The following is a 23,762-nucleotide window of genomic DNA, read 5'->3' as shown; positions in this document are numbered from 1 at the left end:
TTCATTATTAAAATGAGGATTTTTAGGTTTAAGAGATTATTCTGTAGAATGTATGCTACATATGTCTATCCTGAGTGGTAGCTAGAAGTGGGGGACATCTACCCATCACAATGAACTCAAACTTATACATAATTCAAGGACACACTAGTTTAAGGTCTTGACATGGATAATTTAAGTTAGCAACAGGACCAAAACTAAATTATTTTTATGGGTTCTTAATTTACTGGAATAATTGAAATTACTTCAATGCATTAGTTTCTTAAAACATATATAAATACTACCTAGAATTAACTGATGAAGAAGGGAAGATCATTCTGAATTTACCTCTTTATTAACATAAATGGAAACTCTTTCTGGAATTGAAGATCTTCTTCAACATGGCTCCTTTCTATAAGACTAGATGATTTTCAAGGTCACTTCTATGCCTAAAATTTGGTGATTTTCTGATCTTTTCTAGTCATCTTTTTTTTTGAAAAAATAACTTTAATTTTCAGTTCTGAATTCTCTTCTATCCCCCCAATGGAGAAGGAAAGAAGGATGATATTCATGTATATTCATGTAAAACATATTTCCCCATTAGCTTTATTGAAAGGAAAAAAAAAAGAAAGGAAAAGAAACTATGCTACGATTTGCAGTCAGAATTCATTAATTCTTTCTCTGGAGGTAGAAAGTATTTTTCATCATAAGTACTTTGAAATTATTATGGATCAGTGTACTGATTACAGTAGTTAAGTCTTTTATAGTTAATTAAAATATTGTATTTCTGTTACAGAATACAATATTTTACTAGCTCTGCTCACTTCCCATTGTATTGGTTCATAAAGGTTTTCCAGGTTTTTCTGAAACCATTCTGTTCATCATTTTTTATAGTACAACTATTCCATTACAGTCATACACCACAATTTGTTCAGCTAGTCCCAAACTGATAGGCATCTTCTCACTTTACAACTCTTTACTATCACAAAACAAGCTGCTACAAATTTTTACACAGAGGCCCCTCCTCTTTTACTTTGATCTCTTTGGGATATAGACCTAATAGTGGCATTGCTGCTTGGTCAAAATGTGTGTAATTTTATAAATTTTTGAATACAGTTTCAAATTTTTTTTCCAGTATGTTTGAATCAGTTCAGAGCTCCAGGAACAGTTCCTTAATATTCTCATCTTTCCATATTCTCTAGAGCAATTGTCATTTTGCTTTTCAGTCACGTCAGCCAATCCGAGAGGTGTGAAGCGGGACCTTAGAGTTGTTTTAATTTGCGTTTTTCTAATTATTAGTGACTTAGAACATTTTATATGACTATTGACAGAGTTTATTTCTTCTTCTGAAAACTGACTGTTCATTTACTTTCACCACTTATCAAGCAGGGAATGGCTTTTAAATTAGGACTCATTTCCCTATATAACTGACAAAGGAGATCTTTAGCAAAGAACCCTACTGTAAAATGTTTCCCCCGGTTCTTGTTTTCCTTCTCATTTTGGCTGCAGAGGGAACTAAGCATTTCTATTGATTTCTCCCAATTCCAACCTTCTAAAAAAACTTTTAAAAAATACCGCAAATAAAATTCTCAGTGGAATAAAAACAACAAAAGTCACAGTACTTCATTTTTCTAGCCCAAGACAGCTTTCAAGTATTGAAAGAAAGGGAAAGTCTTACTTCAAAGGATCAGAGAATCATATATTTTATGTCAGAGGGGATCTTGAAGGTTATGTAATTCCAACCTCTCCAAAGAGGTTAAGTTATTTGTAGGAAGTTACATAGAAAATAATTGATAATGTATTTGAATTTAGGTTCCCTGACTTTAAATCTGGTGAACTTTCTTATCTGATTTTATTTGAAGTAAAACTACTACTTTAATTAACTTGGAAAAGCTTTGTGGATTCAGGAACATTATTAGTTGCTGCATGATTCTTTCAAAAGTGTACTTTTAAGAATGCCTACAAGGTCTGTATCCCAAAGATTTTTAAAAAATGGGAAGGGACCTGTTTGTACAAAAATATTTATAGCTATTCTTTTTCTGCTGGCAAAGAATTGGAAACTAAAGGGATGTCCTCAATTAGGGAATAGCTGAACAAACTATGGTATGTGATGGTGATGGAATACTATTATGTAAGAAACGATGAACAAGATTTCAGAAAGAGCTAGGAAGACCTATGTGTGAACTGATGCAGAGTGAAATTAGCAAAACCAGGAGAACATTACACATAGTAACAGCAATATTGTGGGACAATCAACAGACTTTGCTACTAACAGCAATACAATGACCCAGGACAATTCTGAGGGACAAATGAAAAAGAATGCTATCCGCCTCTAAAGAATTGTTGGAATATAAATGCAGATGAAAACATATGGTTTATCACTTTGTCTATTTGGGGTTTTAGTTTTATAAGATTATTCACTTATAAAAAATTAATAATATGGGAATATGTTTTGAGTGATAATACATGTACAGCTCAGATTGAATTTCTTGTCAATTCTGGGAGGGAGAAGGGAGAAAACGAGAATCATAAAAATTTGGAAAACTTCTGTGTAAATTTGTTATTAAAATAAAATAAAGATACACTACCAAAACAAAATGCTTTAAAGTCATTTAGTGGTTAGAGGAAAAACACATGGCCATGTCTTTGAATTTAAATAATGAAAGAGATAAATAATTCTAACTAATAAAATTAGGATTTTAAAAAAATACAAATTTATATGAATCCTATAGTACTATGCAAATCTGACTATCAAAAGGGAACTTCATAATGTGAGGGGGGGGGAAATTTTTAATTTGCAGGAACAAGAGGACTAGAATCTCAAGGGAAATGATGAAAAAAAGTAGATATGAAGGAACTAGCACTTTCAGATTTCAAATTATATTATATATAACAGTAACTATCAAAATTATCTGGTACTAATTTTAAAATTAAAAAGCAGGTCAGTGAAATAGGTTAGCTATCAAATTCAATAATCAACTTGTCAACAATCCTAAAAATATAGCTTACTATGGAAATAATTTCTTATTCAACAAGATCATATAGGAAAGCTAGAAAACGATTTGGCAGAAATTAGATTTAGACCAGCATCTATACTATATATAGCACAAAAAGCTCAAAATGGAGTCATAACCTGAATAATATAAAGATCAGTTCATTTTAAAAAATGGAAGAGAACTAAATCAAGTACTTTTCACAGTTAAAGCAACAGAGTATATTAACTAAATAAGGAAAAGAGGCAAATACAAAAGACGAACAGCAATATTTTGATTTTACATACAATCAAAAAGTTCTTATACTAACAAAATCAATGAAAATGGTATCCACGGGGAAGTTGCCAACTGGAGAAAAAAATCTGCATCAAATATTCTGGTAAGGGTGTGATATCCAAGATATCTAGGGAGCTAACATAAACATAAAAGATGAAGAACCAGGCTTCAGGATATAAATTAAGGATATGAACAAATAATTCTCAAAAGAAAAATCTCCAACTATCAACGACCATATAAAACACTGTTCCAAATGGTTAATAATAAGAAAAATCCAAATCAAAATAGTTCTGTGGTTTCATCTCATGCCCAGCAAATTAGCAAAGATGACAAAAGAAGAAATGTTTGAAGAGCTGGTTGTTAATTGAATCGTGAATTTGCCCAACCATTCTGGAAAGAAATTTTTATTATGCTAATAAAGTAACTAAAATGTTCCTACCGTTTGATCTAAAGAGCCTACTAATAGATATATATATTCAAGGATTGAAAGTAAGAAAAATATTTCATATATACCAAAATATTAATAGCAGCACTATATACGGTATCATAAAAATAACTTTTAAGTAAATGGGAAGAGAGAGAGAAGAGTCTAGAAAGTATACAGAAAACCACAAAGTAGACAGTAGGTTAGGGATTTGTTCCTAAATAGAATGGCTTAAGATAGTGGACAAGTATACTCCCATTTTAGGTCTCAAGATAACAGACTGTTTCAGGAAGAAATACAACATTTCTACAATTAGCAGTTGTACATTAAAATAGAACCCAAAAATGACTTATAAAGTTTTTTCTGTTAAAACACAAATCAAATTAGAAAAAATATGATAAAACAAACATACCAACTGTAAAATTTAAGATGAATTAAGTAAAAGAATCTGATTTAAGAAACAAGTATCAAAATGAATTTGTATTAGAAATCATCCTAAAATTAGTACTAGAAGAGCCCTTAGAAATCATATGTTCCAATCTCCTCATTTTTCAGATTTGGAAAATGATGCCCAAAGCAGTGAAGTAACTGGCACAAAGTATCCAAGGCCAGAGCTCCTACAATGTACCAAATGTACCATGAACAACAGTCAATGAAGGCCTAAGGCCTAACTGGCAAACAAAAACAGATATAAACAGAAGTGTATCTAAAAACATTTCTAAGATTCAACTCAAAAAATAAGGAAACTCTTATGTCACTCCTAAAGCAAAGAAAAAGGTTTCTTACCTTAGCAGTTTTAATATAGTGACTCAAAACTTCTGCTCTGATTTTTAATGTCTGTGCATGAAGGATTTCTCTAACCACCCAAAAGCTTACCTAAAACAAGAACAAAGACAGTTGCAGAGAAAGACTTTTATTCAGCACATATATGTTTAAATCCTAAATATTAATCTATTCCCTAAATAATGATAAAACCTAACACAAAAAGCTTTGTACTTGGTTGGGGTAGAAGAGTTTAGGATTGAATTCCTTCTGCTTTACCTACCTGAGAGTCATAGATTTACCAACTTTGGATCACAGATTTAGGTATAGAAAGGATCTTGGAGATCATTTAGGCCAGTCTATTCATTTTACAAATGAAGACATGGTGAATCCAGTAGATCAAGTGATTTCCCCAAGGTTACAAAGGGAGTCTTTAAGAAATGATTGAATTTAGGTCCTTTGATTCCGCAGCCAGTGCCCCTTCCATCAGACCACAGTCTACCTTGTTAGAAACAATATTAATAATAGCTATATATAGCATTTCAAGGTTTGCAAAACACTTTACAAATATTTCCTCATTTTATTTTCACAACAATCCTAGGACAATAAGAGTTCTATTATCCTAATTTTACAGGTGAGGAAATTGAGATAGACAGCAATTAAGTGATATGGTCAGTCTCACAACTATTAGGTGTCTGATGCTGGATCTGAACTCAAATTTTCCTAAATTTAGGTCAAACAGTATATCCATATAACCACTGCTAGTGGCAAACAAAATAAAGTATATAAAAGTTGTCAACTGCAAATCACAATTAAGATGTGAAAGACTAAAGAATTATAGAGACTCAAAGTTTGAAGGGACTTGGGTAACCATTACATTTACTTCATCAATTAATAATCATCCACACTATTATTAAAGACCTCTGATGCTGAGGAACCCATTAATTCCAAAGGCATCTCATTCTGATTTTGCAATGCTCTCTTAGAAGGGCATTTCTTACAGTGAATTTAAATTTGCCTCTTAGCAGAGTTTCTAGTTCTGCCTTCTGAGGGTCAAGCAAAACAAATCAAGTCTCTTGAAGAAACTTACCCCACTTTTAAACATCCACAGTTCTTCTAATAATCCTTAAATGGCAGAGGCCCTTTGGAAGCCTGATTGATTTCTTTTGGAAGTTCTACAGATTATTGAGGCTTTTCCTAAAGTTCGGTGCTCAGAAATGAACACAATACTCTAGATCAGTGATTCCCAAAGTGGGTGCCACCTCCCCCTGGAGGGTGCTGCAGCAATCCAGGGAGGCAATGATGGCCACAGGTGCATTTATATTTCCCATTAATTGCTATTAAAATAAAAAAAATTAATTTCCAAGGCACTAAGTAATATTTTTTCTGGAAAGGGGGCGGTAGGCCAAAAAAGTTTGGGAACCACTAGTCTGAATACAACATAAACATGACCATAGTAAGGAAGACTGGGACTCTCATTCTCATTGCTCTAGATACTACTCCTTTCATAATGTAGCCTAACCTCTTCTTAGCTTTTTTGGGCTACTTTTGTCATACTCTTTAGTCATATGGAGCATGCAATCTACTGAAACACTCTTCAGATGAATTGCTGCCCAGCCACACCTACCTGTGCCCCATGCTCCTACTGGTGAATTCTTGCCAGAACTTCATTTTGTGGGGAGGCCCTAGGAGAGTCATCCTTTCTTCTGGCTCTGCTTTTCTTTGGCCTTTACCACTGTGCCTCAGCTGCCTTCTCACCTTGTAACTTCCCTCAGAATTTGTGTGGCCTTTTCTTCCTGGATCTTCTCTATTCTTCTGTATCCCTTTTCTCCTACTGATTAATTTCTCTCAGAGCCCTTATTTTGGGGAGAGGCCCAGATCACGAACCTTCATTTCTACCCTGATTCTGCTTCTTACTCTCCAACCCTTTCCAACATGCTCCCAAGTGAGTACTTTCCCCTTCCTGCTTTAACTCTCTTTTGTGTGTTTTCCTCTTAGAATATAAGCTCCTTAAGGAAAGGGAATTTCTTTCTGCTTGCATTTGAATCCCCATTACTTCCCTATAGTACCTGGCACAGAGTTGACAATAAATGCTTTGCCAACCAATTCACTATATACCCAATTATCTATATTTATAATTCAAAATTTCTCACTAAAGTTGAATAGAATGAACAGTTTTACAAATATTTTCAAATGTGAATATTTACCCTTAGAATGATGTATTAAAGGTAGACGACATAACTAAGTTCATCTGCTGAATGTTAACTATAATTTTCCTCTTCTAAGTTTTAGTCAAAAGGAAATAAATATGAATGTGAAATCATTTTCTTCCAAGTAACTAGATGGTACAGTCAATTGATCTCTGGTTTTGGAATCAGGAAGACCTGAGCTCGAATTCAGCTTTAGACACTTATAAGCTCTGCAACCCTGGGCAAGTCACTTAACCTCTCTTTGCCTTAATTTCTTCAACTTATAATAGTACCTACCTCTCCCAGGGTTGTCATGAGAATCAAATGTCATAATATTTATAAGGGGCTTACTTAACACAATAGGTGCTATAAAAATTCTTATTCCCTTTTTTACTTAATTTTTAAATACAACTTCTTATCTGTAAAAGTGAAATTTGGGAGATGCCATCTAAAAGTATATATATATTTTCTATGGACACGTGGGAACTATCAAACTACATTTCCCGTGGTCCAACGGGTTTCCGTTTCCTGTTCTTTGGGCGTGGGGACGCCTACGTCACCACACAGAGGTCAGTTTAAATCTCCTGGGTTAGGAGGAAGTCGCCCTCTTGGCTAGCAGACTCAGGAAAAGACGGGAGGTAACAATAATGGCTGGGCGGCAGTTTTGAATCCTTACAAGCGCATGGTCTAATGACTTTATCTATCAGCATGGCTTTAATTAAAATACTAATTTCTCTTTTTATATCAGCCTTTATTATTTTTTATATCTGAAGATTGATTGCTTATTTGTCAACCTCAGTTATCTGGAATATAAGTAGTTAACTGGAAATAGACAAAAAAGATACATTTTAATATCCAAAGTAAATGCTTCAAATTCCATTCTGAAAAGGTCTTTACTTTAGTCTTTACTTTACACTTTACTCTTAGGAGAGACCTCTAGCGTTCCTTCTCAACTTTTATTAGACAGTGAGTGCTGCCTTAAAAATAGACTACATTTGCAATGATTGTTGTGAACATAATAGCATTGTAGTCAAACTAGATGTTTTTAGAAGCAATCTCTATTAATGATGTGAATGAAATGTTATTGTTGGCTAACACCTTGCAAGTTCCAAAACAAAAACTAAAACGTTAATAAAAATAATAGCTCCATATTTGTGTGTATTTACTGAACAATTGTATAAATTCCTGGATACAGTTTACATGAACTAGCTAAATATAAATGTATTTATATAAAGTACTTATATTAAAGCCAATAATAATGTTTTTCAGCTTTCAAATTTCTAAATGCCATAGTATGTCTTTGGCTACTCTAAAGCAACAGTAATATATAATTGGGGGTGGGGGGAGTCCTGGTTTTCTGATATTATAGTAAATTTTTGACTTTTGCTCAAAAGAAAATATGGCAAGATACTGGCATCTTCTAATTAATACCCGATAAATTATTAGATTCTATATGATATCTCTTCTTTGAATCCAGCCAAGGAGACACATGAGATCTTGTTATGACACTGTGTAACCTAAAGCATGAACTTGTATCACAATCTTAACAATATTATAAAAAGGTGTCAATATGTATGTATAGTGCTGTGCACATTATAGACATTTAAATAGTTACTGAATAAAAAAAATTTATTAAGCACTTACTATATGCCAAGCACAGGAGATACATTCTCAAAAAGCTTATCCTCTAACCAGGATGATACAACATATAGAGGAGAATTCAGCTGAAAGGAGAATAGCAAAGCCTCCAACATTCTAAGGGTTCGCCAACAGGATGAAATCAAATTCTAGGGCTATTTAGATTGTCATGGCATGCTCCAAAATAGTAGTTTGGGGTCCACGGGCACAGTGGACAAAGCTGATGGTAGTTTGACCTAGTAGTCCTCCATTTTACTGGAAATTGGTGGTTATCCACTCATCGATGTAGTATGAAGATTTATGTCCACTGCCCGCAGCAGGAGGCCTGGCCCATCACCACTGGGGCAGTGTCTAGCCAGGAGAAAAATAATTAGTAAATGGGAAACTGAATTAAAAGCAGTTGACAAAGGTTCTAGTTCCAGCACTTGAATTAATGAGTTGTATAACTGGAAATCACTTAACATCTCAACTCCTTAGGTTTATCACCTGAAAAATGAGATTGGTTGAATTCTAACATCTCATCCAATTCTAATATTTATGTATTAAAGTGAATGAGATTTTTATATTCTTGGCACTCATATGATAACTGGATTTAGTATATTCAGAATTACAACCAAAGGACAAAACAGAAACAAGACATTTTTAGCTTCTAAAAAATTTTAGGTTCTATAACATATCACCAATTTAGATTTTCCTAGAAAATTTCTTTGAATGGGATGATGAAATAGCATATTCTTTAAAAAGAAGATGCCACTTTAACAATGTTTACTTTAGGAAAAGCTCAACAAACATTTCTTAATGAAAACTTTCACTTAAAGATCTATATTTTTTGAGAATAATATCATGTTAGAGAAGACTTACATGATTAAATCTTCTTGTGAAGGCAACTGCATTTGGTGCAGAACTGTACTTCTCTTTTTTATTCCATCCACAACTTGAAAGCTCCTACAAAATTAACAATTAAATGTAATATATTAATTAAATAGGTAGATGTTAGACTACAATAATAAAAGCCAGAGTTGTAATATATAAATACATACAGACATATATACATGTATGTGTGAGTAAAAAAAATATTTTTACTCTTCCCTCACCTACAGTTCAAAATAAATGGTTAAAATCATGTATTTATTTCATACTGCATCGAGATTGGATTCACCAAATGCAAAGATACTCAATTTTCTGATTTTATTAAATATTATGCCATATTTGCTTCCCCTCTTTTTCTTTTATTTTTATACTTCATGTTTCTAAACTACCATTTTATTTTCTAGAATATAAATCTCATATTTTCAGTTGTTAGTTTATTGGTATAAGATTTAGGTGTACGATTTAAAAATGGAAGGGACCTAACAAACCATCTAGTCTTCATTCATTGTACAGATTAAGAAAGTGAGGCACTATATTAATTTTTATGTACAGTAGGGCCCTCATACCCACTGATTTGGTATCCATTGATTCAGTATCTGCTGATTCAGTTATCTAAGGTAACAGGAAAAAAATGAAAAAAGTTCAAAATCTAAAAAATTCCAGCAAATAAAAAAAAGTCAATTCATAACTTTCAAATTGCTCAGCAAATGAGTACAGGCTGTAGTTATTGAAGTCTGCCATCCCAGTACAGGACTAGAACAAGAATGAAAAGAGAGAGATTGATGTTCTTTATTTTCAAAGAGGATCAATGACATCACAGGGTGATGTCTTGACTTGTGCATGAATTGTATTTAAATGAGGCTGAGTTGTACAAAGTCATCAGCCTCATTCTCTCTTTCAGAATTTAACAGCAGTGTCAAGACAGAAGTCAGGAGGATTGGTGATGGTCTGGGATGCAGTGTGTCTGATGTATTCCCAAACGTTAATCACTCCAGAGGGCCTGCTTCAGCTGCCCTCTTGGCTCTTGGAACAATTTGTGCTTATCCATCCATTCCACTGGGGGAAGTCTCCAATACTTGGGGTAGATAACCCTTCTAATATCAATGGTTTATGGCCCCATTGGTTATCTCTAACCTGGTTTAAGCCTATCTGCTGACATGATTTTACTAGGGTGTGGACACTGCACATGCTATAGCTTCTTGGAACCACAAGTGAGAACTGAGTGCCAGGTGGCCACTAAAGCTAAGCAAGCAGCCCTGAAAAGGGCTCAGCAAGCCCTCAGATCAAAGGTGCTAGTCTTCCTTGAATCCTCATATACTCCAAGAGAGTTACTATATTATACAGTGTACTTAAGGCTGGTAATGTCTTACTGTGCATTTATCAATTAAACCTTACTATATGTAGAAGAAAATCACATTATAGGGTCAGCAGGTGGTTCAACCAACGGAGTTAAGTCTTGGGATATATTCCCCATGGATATAGGACCCTTCTGTATTTAAAAACACACACACACACAATGTACATATATGCATGTACAGACTTACACATATAAACACACATTTGTGGGTCAGCATCATATTATTATATAGCATAGTGTGTTATTTATGTATTTTAGATGAATGATTAAACACCTGAATGGAAAATAACAAAAATTTATCAAAGCAATATGTGTACACTCCAAAATTAAATTATTTATCCCTGTAAAATATATTTAGGCCTAGAGAACTTTTATACCATTTTGAAGGAATCCTGAATAAAAAGTACACATAAAGTTTAGAGCGCATTCCTAAAGCTTTGCATAAATTTTAAGAAATAAAAAAAAAAACCTGTCAACAAGTCATTGCAAAGATATGATGAAATCAAGTATTTCAAGGCTTATTCCCACAAATGAGGCCCATAATCATCATCATTTTTTACATTTTCCTTTTCTTACACATAGGCTGTCCAGCAACTTGCTCCTCTACTCAGGAATTTTAGAGGATATTTAGATGAAATTGTGCAGTATTTTCTAGAATCAAGTGTGTGATTATTTTATTTTTGCAGCAGCAAAATGACTGCTGCTTTTCAAGTATAGGCTGATTTGTCTCCTGGACAAAGTGCAGATATTCATGGTATCCTTCTCCAGATTTCAGGAGATTAGATAGAATGAAACTTCCTTAAGGAAAATAGAAGCTAGCTTTTTTTTGAAGGGGGGAGGGGAAGTGTGGGATAATGTATATGGTATAGGTTAGGGAAATAACTTTCATCAGTTTTGGAGAAGAGGAAGATTTCATGGAGGAAAGGGAGAAAAGGACAGCTATACACTTAGAGCTTAAAAACACCAAAATTCTTCTTAAAGAGGGAGACATGTTCTAAGGAAGAAGAAGGTACTTTTCTCCAAAAAATAGTGCTTTAGAGCTATATAAGTTATAACTCAATAGTAGGTATAGAAAGAAAAAAGCTGGTGATTACCTGGCCTTGTTCTGGGCCAACTATTTCTTAATCTATTAATTACAGAGAAGCCAGTTGTTTTCACTGGGCATATAATGAAAACCTAACAGAAGAGGACAAATTCTTGGAGGGAGATTGGACCTCCCTATCTTGCTCAAGTTGAAAGTACTAATCACAGCTTTAATTCCAATACTGATAAGCATAGAAGTTTTGACTTATTCCATTTCTGACATTGGCAGAATGTCCCTTCTTAGGCAGTCTTGTGGCCATCCACTTCCAAGAGCTCACCATACTATTAACTTGCACCAGTTTTAGCCCTTCAGAACTCTTAAGCTAAACTGATTCGCCAGCCTCATGCCTAGTTCCTTTCTGGTATTCTTACACTTTATCCATCTCTTTACATTACAGTTCTAATGGTTTACATGCTATTCCTCATATAACATGTAATTCTGTGCCTTTGCACTGGCTAGAAGGGAATGTCTACAATGTTTCCCTTTCTCACCTTGGATTCCTATCTTTATTCAAGAATCAGCTCAAATCCTAACTTCTGCAGGAGGCCTTCTGGTTTCATCATCTTATTCCTTACTAGTGCTTTCTCTCTGAAACTACCTTCCAGAATATTGCATATCTCTTAGGTACAGAGTTACTTGCATCATCTCTCCCACTATAATATGAGTTCTCTGGGGGACCACATTTTAGTCTTTTTTTGTATCTTCCTATTTATCTCAGGTATCAATTCACTTTGCTTTGTCTTTCTCAGATCAAAAACCATTCTCCTTGGCAAAGAAAACAGAATCAAAATAAAGTAGAGCAGCATTTCCCTCTCTCCATTATCATCAGGGATCAATCACTCTGTCTAGGCCATGCAGTCCTGTGCATAGTTAATCTTCTTTCCCCCCAATATAGCTTTAAAACCCCCGCCCTTTTTATTTCTCTTAGCTAGACTTCATGCAGGATGATCTTTAGACCTTAGGCTCTTTAATCAAATCATCTTCTCTACACTGTACTATGCCAGAAAACTCACTGTACTGAGTCTAAACCAGTGGTTCCCAAACTTTTTTGGCCTACGGCCCCCCTTTCTAGAAAAATATTACTTAACCCCCTGGAAATTAATTTTTTTTAAAATTTTAATAGCAATTAATAGGAAAGATAAATGCACCTGTGGCCATCGCTGCACCCCCCCCCCCGGATTGCTGCAGCACCCACTGGGGGCGGTGGTGCCCACTTTGGGGATCACTGGTCTAAACCAACAAGCCTACACCAGATGCTTTAAATATATCCCAATATTCCTTTCTTTAAAGAAATTTCTACTAAAATAGATATATGCTTTCTTGCCTTTCGAATGTTCTATTTCATTAAGGTGTCTATATGTTTTACTATGGCCCTTCTGAGAGGTCATCTGGCTTAAAGGACATTGGCTTCCTTGAAGCCTAGACTAAGTCCTGGCTCTGAGTCTTACTTCAAACCATGAAACCTGAAGCCAATCACTTACCTTTTCTCATCTCTAACTGTATTGGCTAATAAACCTCACATTCATGGAGAGCAAATTCTTAAAGTCACTATGTAACATGAAAGTGGAAATATGATACTACTAAAACAAATTAATCAGTGAACACCTCAAACTCTCATGACCTGAATTTCTTCATTTGTGAAATGAGATTAGATCATCTCTAAGGTCCTGTAAGTTCTGTCAGTTCCATGTTAGCTTTCACCATATCAAGAACACATGGTATTTTCAAATTCATATAAAGGAATTTAACTTCATATCTACAAATTAATTAATGAAATATATTTAACTGTTTTAAGCTCAAAAAACAAAATCCAAGTATTACTCACATCAGGTTGAATAGCCTTAAATACTGGGACATCCATTAATGTTATCTGACCCTGAAATGAAAAATAAAAAATCATATTAAAAATAATTTGTAATCCTATATATATAACTTGTCAGACTTATAAGATTTTATTAAAATGACACTTGAAATATTTCAAATATTCTATTTGGCAGAATACTTTCAACTATTAAGAATATCATAAGAAATTTCTAGGTCCTATTGTCACATCTGTGGGAAAATGTATTCAAAACTATTAAAAATGTACAAATTACTGAAATCATTATTTGTAGTGTTGAAATAATCCCCCCCAGAAGAAACTATTTTTGACCTTTCAAATTCAGTATCCAGCAGCACAATACCAGCAAATATTAATATTTATCTACATGTAAAACTATATATATGTAGTGTTCTACATATTTATGACTACAATGTTACTTGGAAAAGGGCAAAGCCTCCTGATATTCACCTTTGTTTCTAAACTCAGGTTATAAAACAGTTAAAATTTCATTATTTGAAAATATAAAATGGTTCCTTAAAAGTTTCACCTTAAAAATGCCTTAGTGTGCCTATAGACATTTGGTCTAATCTCCTCTATCAGTTTTCATGGGAGGTAGGGGAAAGGAAAGAATGATTTCTACGGATATAATGAACAAAATCTTATTCAACTGGCAAGAGTGAGAAACTACAGGCATTATCATTCATCAAAGGAATATTTACTCATATGTATGTGTAAAGTATTGTGCTAAGCACCATATGGGAAATAAACAGATTCCCATCTTGACAAGACATACAAGTCATTTGCCATTAATTGACAAATGTACTGAAAAAGATCACTTCTATGGCAATGCCTACAAGCAGAGTTTTGGATTTGGTTTTAAATTTTGGCATTCGCCCAACCAAATACTTTTGTAAATGTATTTCACAGGACCAGATTTCTAAAATTACCAAAGAATGGAAGACCTTCAGACTGTCTGAGATCATTAACCTTTTTGTATCTCATCTCAATACAAGCACTCTCACAAATGTTCAACTCACCGGTGTCCCATACATAAATAGCTACACTTTACACTTTTACCATCTCTTAACCTACTGAAACTGTATCCACTCTGCCTAGACAGGGAAAAGAATGCTTAGACTGACCTGCCACCTAGTGGCTAAGCCTAGAAATGATCTTATGAGCAACATTTCCTTCCCTTAGACCAGGGGTCAGCAACGTATGGCTCTTGGGCCATATCTGGCTCTTTTGGGGGCCATATCTGGCTCTTTCTGCAGGAGCCATAAAGTCAATTTTTTTTCAGGCACTGTTACAGGAGCGGCACTGTGAGCTCTGTACGGCTCTCACGAAATTACATTTTAAAAAATGTGGTGTTCATGGCTCTCATGGCCAAAAAGGTTGCTGACCCCTGCCTTAGGGGAATGGATTATGTACATACACAGTGCTTATCTTTCATTGATCCCAAAATGGCACCTCAAGTCAGCTCTCAAAAATAGCCAAATGAATTCCTGCACAAATCGGTAGGTTCAATCAGTCTTAAAAGACATTAAGAGTAGACAAAGGGTTACAAAATATCTGCAACTTGGCTCCTTCCTACCTTTCTAGTCTCCTTTAACTTTATCCCCCTCCATATATTCTACAATCCTACATTGGCCTTCTTGCTGTTCCTCACATTCAATCTCGACATTCCATGCCAGTTCACACTGTCTGTCCCCCATGCCTGGAATGCTCTTCATCTTCCTATCTTTATTCAAATCCTGCTTAAATCTCATTTTCAGCAAGATACCTTTTCAAGCTACCCCCAGCCCAACCATCCCATTGCTAATGCCTTACCTCTGAAATTACCTCCCATTTATCTAGTATATATTTTGCACAAACATATTTTGCAGTTGGGTATTATCTCTCCCCTCAAAAAGGCTCTTTCAGGGTGGGGAAAAAAGTCTTACTTTGTATCCCTAATGCTTAGTACAATGCTAGGCACAAAGCATATGCTTAACAAAAATGTGCCTTAATTTGCCAATACAAAAGTTACCATAATGATGAGGCCTAAGATAACTTAGGAAATACCTTAGTTAGAAAATATTTTAACTCCTTGCCAGGAGTCTGATAGTATGAACAATGTCACCTCATAAAACTGATAAATAGTAGAGGAGAAACTAAACTGGCAAAAAACTTGACTCAAATCTGATCAACTCAGAAATATTAAAAGAGGAACCTGAAATTGGGGCATTAAATAGACTAGAAATGGTATAAATTTGTTTCCATAGCAATCTATCTTCATTACTGATGACAAAGGAACTACTTTAGTACCAGATATTCAGTATCCGTGAATAGAAATCTAGTAACTAAAGAAAATCAGGTTGGAAAGAATGCCTGGAAATGATCAAAGAAGAAATCATGTTGTGGGACATAATTCTGAAAGCACTTTTGGTTTGTCTTTTAAGAATTTTCAAGTAGTAAATTTTCCAAAAGAAGGAAAAAGCAGAGATGGTATATTTCTCTTACCCAAATAAAAAAGGAAATGAGAATTGGCAACTAATCCAACCCATATGTCTACTTTTAAAGTTATACTGCTGACTAAAAAGGTGATAAAAATAAACAATCTTGTTTTTAAAAATCTGTTAAAATAAATTCACAAATAATTAAATGATAAAACAAACCCAAGATCTTGTTGATTTGAATCTTTCCTTTTAATATTACAGTCTGATGCCTATTCATCCTGTGGGATTTTTTTTTTTTCATATCCTCTCATTCCTCCCTTTCTCTTGATATTAGCAGAATATCATTGGAACATTGGTTAAATACCAATCATCCCTTGCTCTTCCAATTACTATCCCATCTTTTTTTTCTAACATGCATTTCCATAATAACATTTTTTACTCTTGTTCTTCAAAGTTTAATTGTTATAAATGGAAGCCTACTCAAAGCCAACATTTATTTCTCTTTTGATTTCTTTCTTAAATCAGGGGTTGGCAACCTTTTTGGCCGTGAGAGCCATAAATGCCACATTTTTTAAAATGTAATTTCGTGAGAGCCATACAGTACTCACTGTGCAAGCTCCCGTAACAGTGCGTGCTCCTGTAACAGCGCCTGAAAAAAAATTGACTTTATGGCTCCTGCAGAAAGAGCCATATCTGGCCCTCAAAAGAGCCAGATATGGCTCAAGAGCCATACGTCGCCGACCCCTGCTTTAGATTATTATGTTCCATGCCTTCCAATTAAAGGAGAAAGGCAATTCAAGAATACCACAGAACAGATAGTCTCAATCACTACTGAAAAACCGATTATAGGTACCCCTTCCCCTTTCCGGTCCTTACAGAGGGGCACCAGAAAGTTAAAAAACCTTCTGTAAGATCACCTCCTCTTTGCCTTCTTGGAACAAAAGGCTCTAATAATGATAGTGAAACTGTCCTCAGTATTGCCTTGGGAGATTATCTTTCCACCCCAAAACCATTCCTGCCAATTACAATGACAAATGGGCCCTCAGAAACCCTATCCTTCTCCAAAGTTGGTTTCTCTGCCTTTGAAAGGTATCCTTTCGAAGACCTAAACTTCCAAAGAATACAAAGGTTGCTACATAGGAGCACAAACTCTACTAAAAGCAAGACTAACACTTTGCTCTGAGAGTCACTTTCTAATAAATAGGTCTTATTTCTATTACTATTTCCTTTTTAGTCAGTGTCTTAGTTATTGAGCTCCCAACAGTGGATCTAGCTGGTAGGTGATATTCCCACAGGCTCCCTTGAAATCTAGATTAGAAATTCCCCAACACTACCATATAAAACCAGTAGAACACTGGTACTGGAAAAGATATCTTTGTTTCTGGGAAAAGATTAGTTATTAAAGGAGATGTGCAATTTCCTGAAGGTGATCAAAGCCAGCTCTCCTCCTGTTTAATTCTGGATCCAAATGTACTGTTCATACAAGATGTAATTTATTACTATTCAGGTTCCTTTTGTGTATTGTCTTCCCCCATTAGATTGTAAATTCCTCAAAGTCAGGGACTATCTTGTATTAGCAAACAACTTTGAAAGACTTAGGAGCTCTGGTCAATGCAGTGACCAACAATGACTCCAGAGAAGAAACATGCTACATCGTGTCAGAGGTGACAAACTAAGACTTTTTTGAATCATGGGAGATGGAAAAATTTGTTTTGCTTGTTTTCTCTTTATGTCCAATAAATACAGGTAGGTGGGAAGGAGAAAAAAACCCTAAATTTTAATTTAATTTAAAACTCAAATTTATTAATACGTTTAACTGAAAAAAAAAAAGTAAGATCATACAAACCCCCCATTCCCCATAATTTTATACAAATACTGATTTAAGTAACAATCACACAAAAGTGAGGTGGTATCTGCACTCGAGAGCTGGTGTTCTATCAGGGGAAACAACTCATACATAAATATGTATAAAATATACAAGAAGGGGGCAAGGGAGGCACATGCAGTTGGAGAGATCAGGAAAGTGTTATTATTTTAGCACAGAGATCCTTAACCTAGGGTTCACAGACCACCTCACTAAGAGATTCATGCACCCGTTTTGAGAAATCTATGAAGTTTGAAGAGGAAAAAATTTTATCTAATCTTATAAAATATATGCATTTTGTTTTATGCATTTAATACCATTATACTGAGGAGGGTTTCATAGATTTTTACCAGACTTACAAAGGATTCATACTCCCACCCCTAATCTCCCCAAAATGTTAAGAATTTCTTGTTCAGTAGTTTTAAAGAGATTTTTTAAAAAGCAGAGGTGAGATGTCCTCCATACTTAGAATATACGTAGTATCAAAGAGTTCAGAGATAGAGATGGAATGTCATGTGTGAGGGCTGGTTTGACCAGACTATAGCACATGGGAAAAGGAGTTATATACCAAGGTAGAAAGTCAGGTTGGGGCCAAGTTGTGAGGGTGGTGCAGCTAATAGACCACTAGAGTTGGAATTAGTTAGAAAGACTTAACTTCAAATCCTGCCTTGAACACAAGTCATCTAACCTGTCTGCCTCAGTCTCTTCATCTGTAAAATGAGGATAATAAATAACACCTACCTCTCAGGGTTGTTGTGAGGATCAAATGAGATATTTATAAAGTGTGTTGCAAAGAACTATATAAATGTTAGTTATTATTTTTTCAGCAGAGTAACTCATAACTGATCCTAGATACAATAGGAGGTCACTAAGTAGAAGTTACGTGATTATCCTTGCACTTATGCAAGAGCAATCAGCTGTGTAGAAGATACCCTGGATTAGGGAGAAACCTAAAGACAATTTAAGCAAGAGATAATAAAAGCCTGAAAAAGAATGGTATCTGGTTATGCAGTGAAAGGGAAATAAGTAGACAAAAAATTATTATAAAAGCAGAAATGAGATGATCTGACTGATTGGATATGTATATTAAAGCATAAAACATGGGGGGGAATTATAGGCTTTCAATGTTTACTACTATCACACAATACATTATCATGTTGAGTTCAAATGAAAGAGAAATGAATTTACTGCCTATAGGGCAAGCAAAGTAGCCCATCTGAAATAGTAAGGCATCACAAAAGAGAAAGACAACAATCAAAATGTGCCAAATGAATCAAACCACCTCCATTCCAACTACTCAATAACCAGCAGGAGCTATAACCTCTCTCTCTCCTGAGTAGTCAAAGTTATTGAAAAACGGTTGGAATGTTCTTGCCACTAAATTTCTTAGCATTCTCAAATGGTTCAATATTAGAAATGGATGTGGCTTAATTTGTGTAAATAACATTAAAAAAAAAAGATGCATTCTCATGTGCTTTTGCCACTGTATCCTAAAGACCATGAGGCTTTTTCATTTGATGTTTAGCTGAAAATTCTATATATTGTTTCCCCATTAAAATGTGAGCTTTAAAATCTGGCTTTTGATCTCATCGCTTAAATGAACATACTTTCTCCAAGACTACCAATGACCTCTACATTGCCAAACTGATGACTTGAATCTCAGTTCTCATCTTTCTTGACACTGATCTCCCTTCCCATGACACTCTCCCGTGATATTCTACTTTCATGTTACTTCTGTTTCCTGGTATTCCTTCTACCTATCTGGCCACTTTTAGTAAGTTTCTTTGATTGGATTATCATTCATGTCTCATTCTGTAACTGTGAGTGTCTTCAAAACTTCTATTCTGGTCCCTTTTCATTCACTGTTTAGACCTTCTGTGATCTGTTATCATGGATTCAATTGTTATTTCTATAAAGTGACTCACATCAATAAATCTTATTCTCTTATCCTGAATTCTAGTCCTACATGACAAACTTCCTAGTAAACATTTTAAATGGACCTCCCATATTCATCTTTAAACTCAAAATGTTCAGAATAAAGCTCATTATTTTCCATATCACCTTCCTTACTTCACCTATCCATATCATATATACCTGATCCATATCAATTTCTTTATATCACTGTCACATTTTGAGTTATCCAGAGCCAATCTCAGAGCAATGTTTTATATTCATTCTCTCTCTCTCTCCCTCCCTCCCTCCCCCTAATAAATAAAGACCTGCAAATTCTATTTTCATATTTCTTCTTTACTCATAATTCTCATCCCTTCTCATTCTCAAAACTATTTATAACAGCCTCCAAACTGGTCTCCCTGCCTTGTCAATTTTAGGCTACTTGGAAACCTTATACCTGTACCTCACCAAGTCAGAAGCTAAATTTTGCACAATGCCTGGCACGTAGTAGATGCTTAATAAATGTTTAATGATTGAAGGTGTTAGATTTAACAAACACTAAACATCAAAAATTGTCATCTTAACAGAAAGTGATCATTAATTCTTAGATCAAGCATAACTGATGAAGGAAAATAAACATAATTGAGCAAAAAGGCAAAAGTAAACGTGTTATCTCTAGTAATTATTAATCTATAGAAAAATATAACTGATGAAGAAGAGTGAACATAATGGAATGGAGCCTTAAAAGTTCTTCTCACAAAGGATAACTCCCACACAAATGTTAAAATCATTAAGGGACTTTAATAGGTATGAGCTCAGAAATAACTTGGTTCACAAAATCTGCTGACTATCACTATTCAGTGCCTAGCTTGGACAGGAGCTGAATAAAAATGGATAATTATGCCTACAATTGAAAAGGTGAGCTTGGATTACATTTGGGAAAGTATAGAAAACCTTTGAACTACTCATTGATATAAAAGTTTATCTTTTAAAAAACAAATATATTCTTGTCAATGCTAAAAGGACAATGGTGGGTATAAACAGGCACATTACTAGCTATGCTTTGCATAATACGAAAAGCATAAAAGATATCAATACTCAATTAGCCAATAAGAATTTATTAAGCATCCAATATTGCTAGGCACTGTGTTAAGTGCTAGGTATACAAAGAAAGATAAAAGACAGTCTGTACTCTCCAGGGTCTCATAATTTAATGGGGCGGTTAACAATCAAAGAACTTTGTAAAAACAAGTGATATGCTGGATAGATAGTAAATAATCAATGGAAGGAAGGCACTGAAATTAAGGAGGATTGTGAAAGGTTTCCTATAGAACCGTGATGGTGAACCTATGGCACATAGAGACTTCTCTGTGGGCATGCACGTGGTTCCCCCTCAGAGTCAGTTCCTAGAAATGTAGAGAGACTCTGGTGGAGCTGTTCCCTTCCCCCTCTCCACTATGCCTCCCCTGAGTGGAGTGTTCAGGCCACTCCCTCCCTTTCTTCCTTCCCTGCCTGGGCTAAGGCAACTGAAGGGGGAGGGGGCACGGCACGTGGTCTCTAAAAGGTTCTAAAAAGTTCGCCATCACTGCTATAGAAGGTAGGATTTTAGCTGGCACTTAAAGGAAGTTTGGGAAGCCAGGAAACAGAGATGAGGAAGCAGAGCAATCTGGGAGTGGGGGATCAGCTAAAGAAAATGTCTAGATCAGAGAGATGGAGTTTCTTGTATGAGGGAACAACAAGGAGACCAGTGTGACTAGATCAAAGAGTATGTGGAGAGGGAGGTAGTAAAGGGTATAAGGTAGAAGACTAGAAGGATGGGAGATGAAGGAACCTAGGCTTTTTGATGGGCTTTGGATACCAAACAGATAGTATTATATTTTATTTTGGAGGTGGTAGAAAACCACTAAATTTTATTGAGTATGGGGCTAATATGGTTGGACATGCACTTTAAGAAAATCACTTTGATGAAAGAACAGAAGATACAAACAAAATTGAGATATGCTATTATGCTGAAATATTTGTGAAAAACAAGGAGCAAAAATCACACATGATAAAGATAGAACAATTGCAGATTACAAGAGTGAGGGGCATATCCACACCAGTAAGATCACAGGTAAGTAGTAATCACAAACAAAGTAGTAGATATTTTGAAAATTACGACTTTTGACCATATAATGAGAAATCTAATAAGGGAAATCACAGGAACATATATATTATATTCAAATATATTAAGGAATTACAAAAAGGGCTGCATGAAATCTGAAGAGAAGAGGTACTATTGGCATGGGGTAAGGTGAGAAATTAATTGGACATGAACCCATGGTTAGGAATCACAGGAAAAAATGTGGGGAGAAAGAGCATTATAAACATGGAGAATGATATGAATAAAATAACAGAGCTAAGAAAGATCAGTGTGCATTCAAGGACATGAAATATCCAAATGTAGCTTCTGAATGCAGTAATGAGTAGTAACATAGTACAAAACTAGAAAGGCAGAGTAGTTAACTGATTTTACAAGCCCTCAAATGTTAGGCAGGAATTTAAATTTTAAACAGTGGGAAACAAAACCACTAAAGACCCTAGGGTTATGGATAAATAAAACAACCAAATTTATTAATGAACAAAATTCCCTGACAACAATTGGAAGGATAGATTGGAGGAAAGAATTATAGGTAGAAAGATCAATAAGGAAGAAAATTCTATTTTTTTTTTTTGTGGTAGAAGTAAACTGAAAACAAAGTAGATATCTATTGACTGGGAAATGACTATGGCAAAAGAGATAATGAATACAAAGAATTTAGAGAGGCAGGGAAATACTTAAGATAAACTGATGCCACGTGAATAATAATACCTAGCATTTATATAGCACTTTAAGGTTTAAAAAGTATTTACAATAATAATATAGCATATATGTATATATTGTGCAGTTATGTTTACAAAATGCTTTATATTAACTCATCTGAGTCACCTCATTTGATCCTCGAAACAAGCCTGTAAGATAGCTGCTATTATTACCCCCAATCTATATTTGGAAAAGAATTCCAGAGTTCTTCCTATGGCATACTTAACAAAGGGGTAATCTAGATTTTACTCAAACCCACTAATAAGAGGGAACCCACTACATCCCAACATAGTTCAAACTGCACTGGGAGAGTTCTGTTTACAAATTTTTCCTTAAGTGAAGTCTATAAATTTGTTTATTCTTTACTCCTACTTTTGTCTTTTTGATCCAAAAAGAACAAGTTTAATACCTCCTGAATGTGACAGCATTTCAAATATTTGGAGATAGCTTTCATGTCTTCCCCAAGTCTCTTTTTCTTTAGATCAAACATTATAATTCCTTCAAAATCTTCTCTTGGCATGAATTGAATTTTATGAATCTGGATGGTTTCATCAGAAATGAAGTCATAAGGCAATCAGTTGACAAAGTTGGTTTTATCATGGGTCCAAAGGTAACAAGAAAAATTTTAGTGACTAATTAATATTAACAGCTACCATTTGTAGAATGCTTTATGGTTTGTGAAGCACTTAACAATTCTCATTTTATCTTCACACATCTCTGGGAGGTATGTGCTATTATTATGAGGGAGACATAAGTTGCCTTGCCCAGATATATTAAAATTACATCCTATCCTGGTCCCCCTGGCTACCCTCCACTCCCTTCTAGTTTGTTTAGTAAGTTTGTAATTAGTTAGTATAAAATAGCAATAGCAAGAAGACTGCAAAGAGGAATTTAGAAGTCCCCAAAACTAACAGAACATATATCAAACAGTATCCTATATTAAAAATCACATCCTTCAAAAGTATCAATAAGCACATGAGAAAGTGTTCCAAATCTCTAATAATTAGAGAAATGCAAATCAAAACAACTCTGAGGTATCACCTCACACCTAGCAGATTGGCTAAAATGAAAGAAGGGGAGAGTAATGAATGTTGGAGGGGATGTGGCAAAATTGGGACATTGATGCATTGCTGGTGGAGTTGTGAACTGATCCAGCCATTCTGGCTGGCAATTTGGAATCACGCTCAAAGGGCTATAAAAGAATGCCTGCCCTTTGATCCAGCCATACCATTGCTGGGTTTGTACCCCAAAGAGATCATAGATAAACAGACTTGTACGAAAATATTCATAGCTGCGCTTTTTGTGGTGGCAACAAATTGGAAAAGGAGGGAATG

At 34.9% G+C, this 23,762-nt stretch overlaps 1 protein-coding gene across 1 annotated transcript in view; it reads right to left on the bottom strand.

Moving 5' to 3' along the window:
- Positions 1-23,762, bottom strand: part of RALGPS2 (Ral GEF with PH domain and SH3 binding motif 2) — a 160,919-nt gene that overhangs the window by 101,180 nt on the left and 35,977 nt on the right. Inside the window, exons 3-5 of the mRNA XM_044674893.1 lie at positions 13,395-13,445; positions 9,120-9,203; positions 4,456-4,545 (exon numbers count right to left, since the gene is read on the bottom strand). Coding sequence (XP_044530828.1) covers positions 4,456-4,545; positions 9,120-9,203; positions 13,395-13,445 — 225 coding nt within the window. The remainder of the gene's footprint in view (positions 1-4,455; positions 4,546-9,119; positions 9,204-13,394; positions 13,446-23,762) is intronic.

The sequence above is a fragment of the Gracilinanus agilis genome, chromosome 4 (genome assembly GCF_016433145.1).
Source record: "Gracilinanus agilis isolate LMUSP501 chromosome 4, AgileGrace, whole genome shotgun sequence".
NCBI classification, from domain to species: Eukaryota; Metazoa; Chordata; class Mammalia; order Didelphimorphia; family Didelphidae; genus Gracilinanus; species Gracilinanus agilis.
The sequence above is the reverse complement of the archived record's forward strand: the minus strand, read 5'-3'. Positions and strand labels throughout refer to the sequence as shown.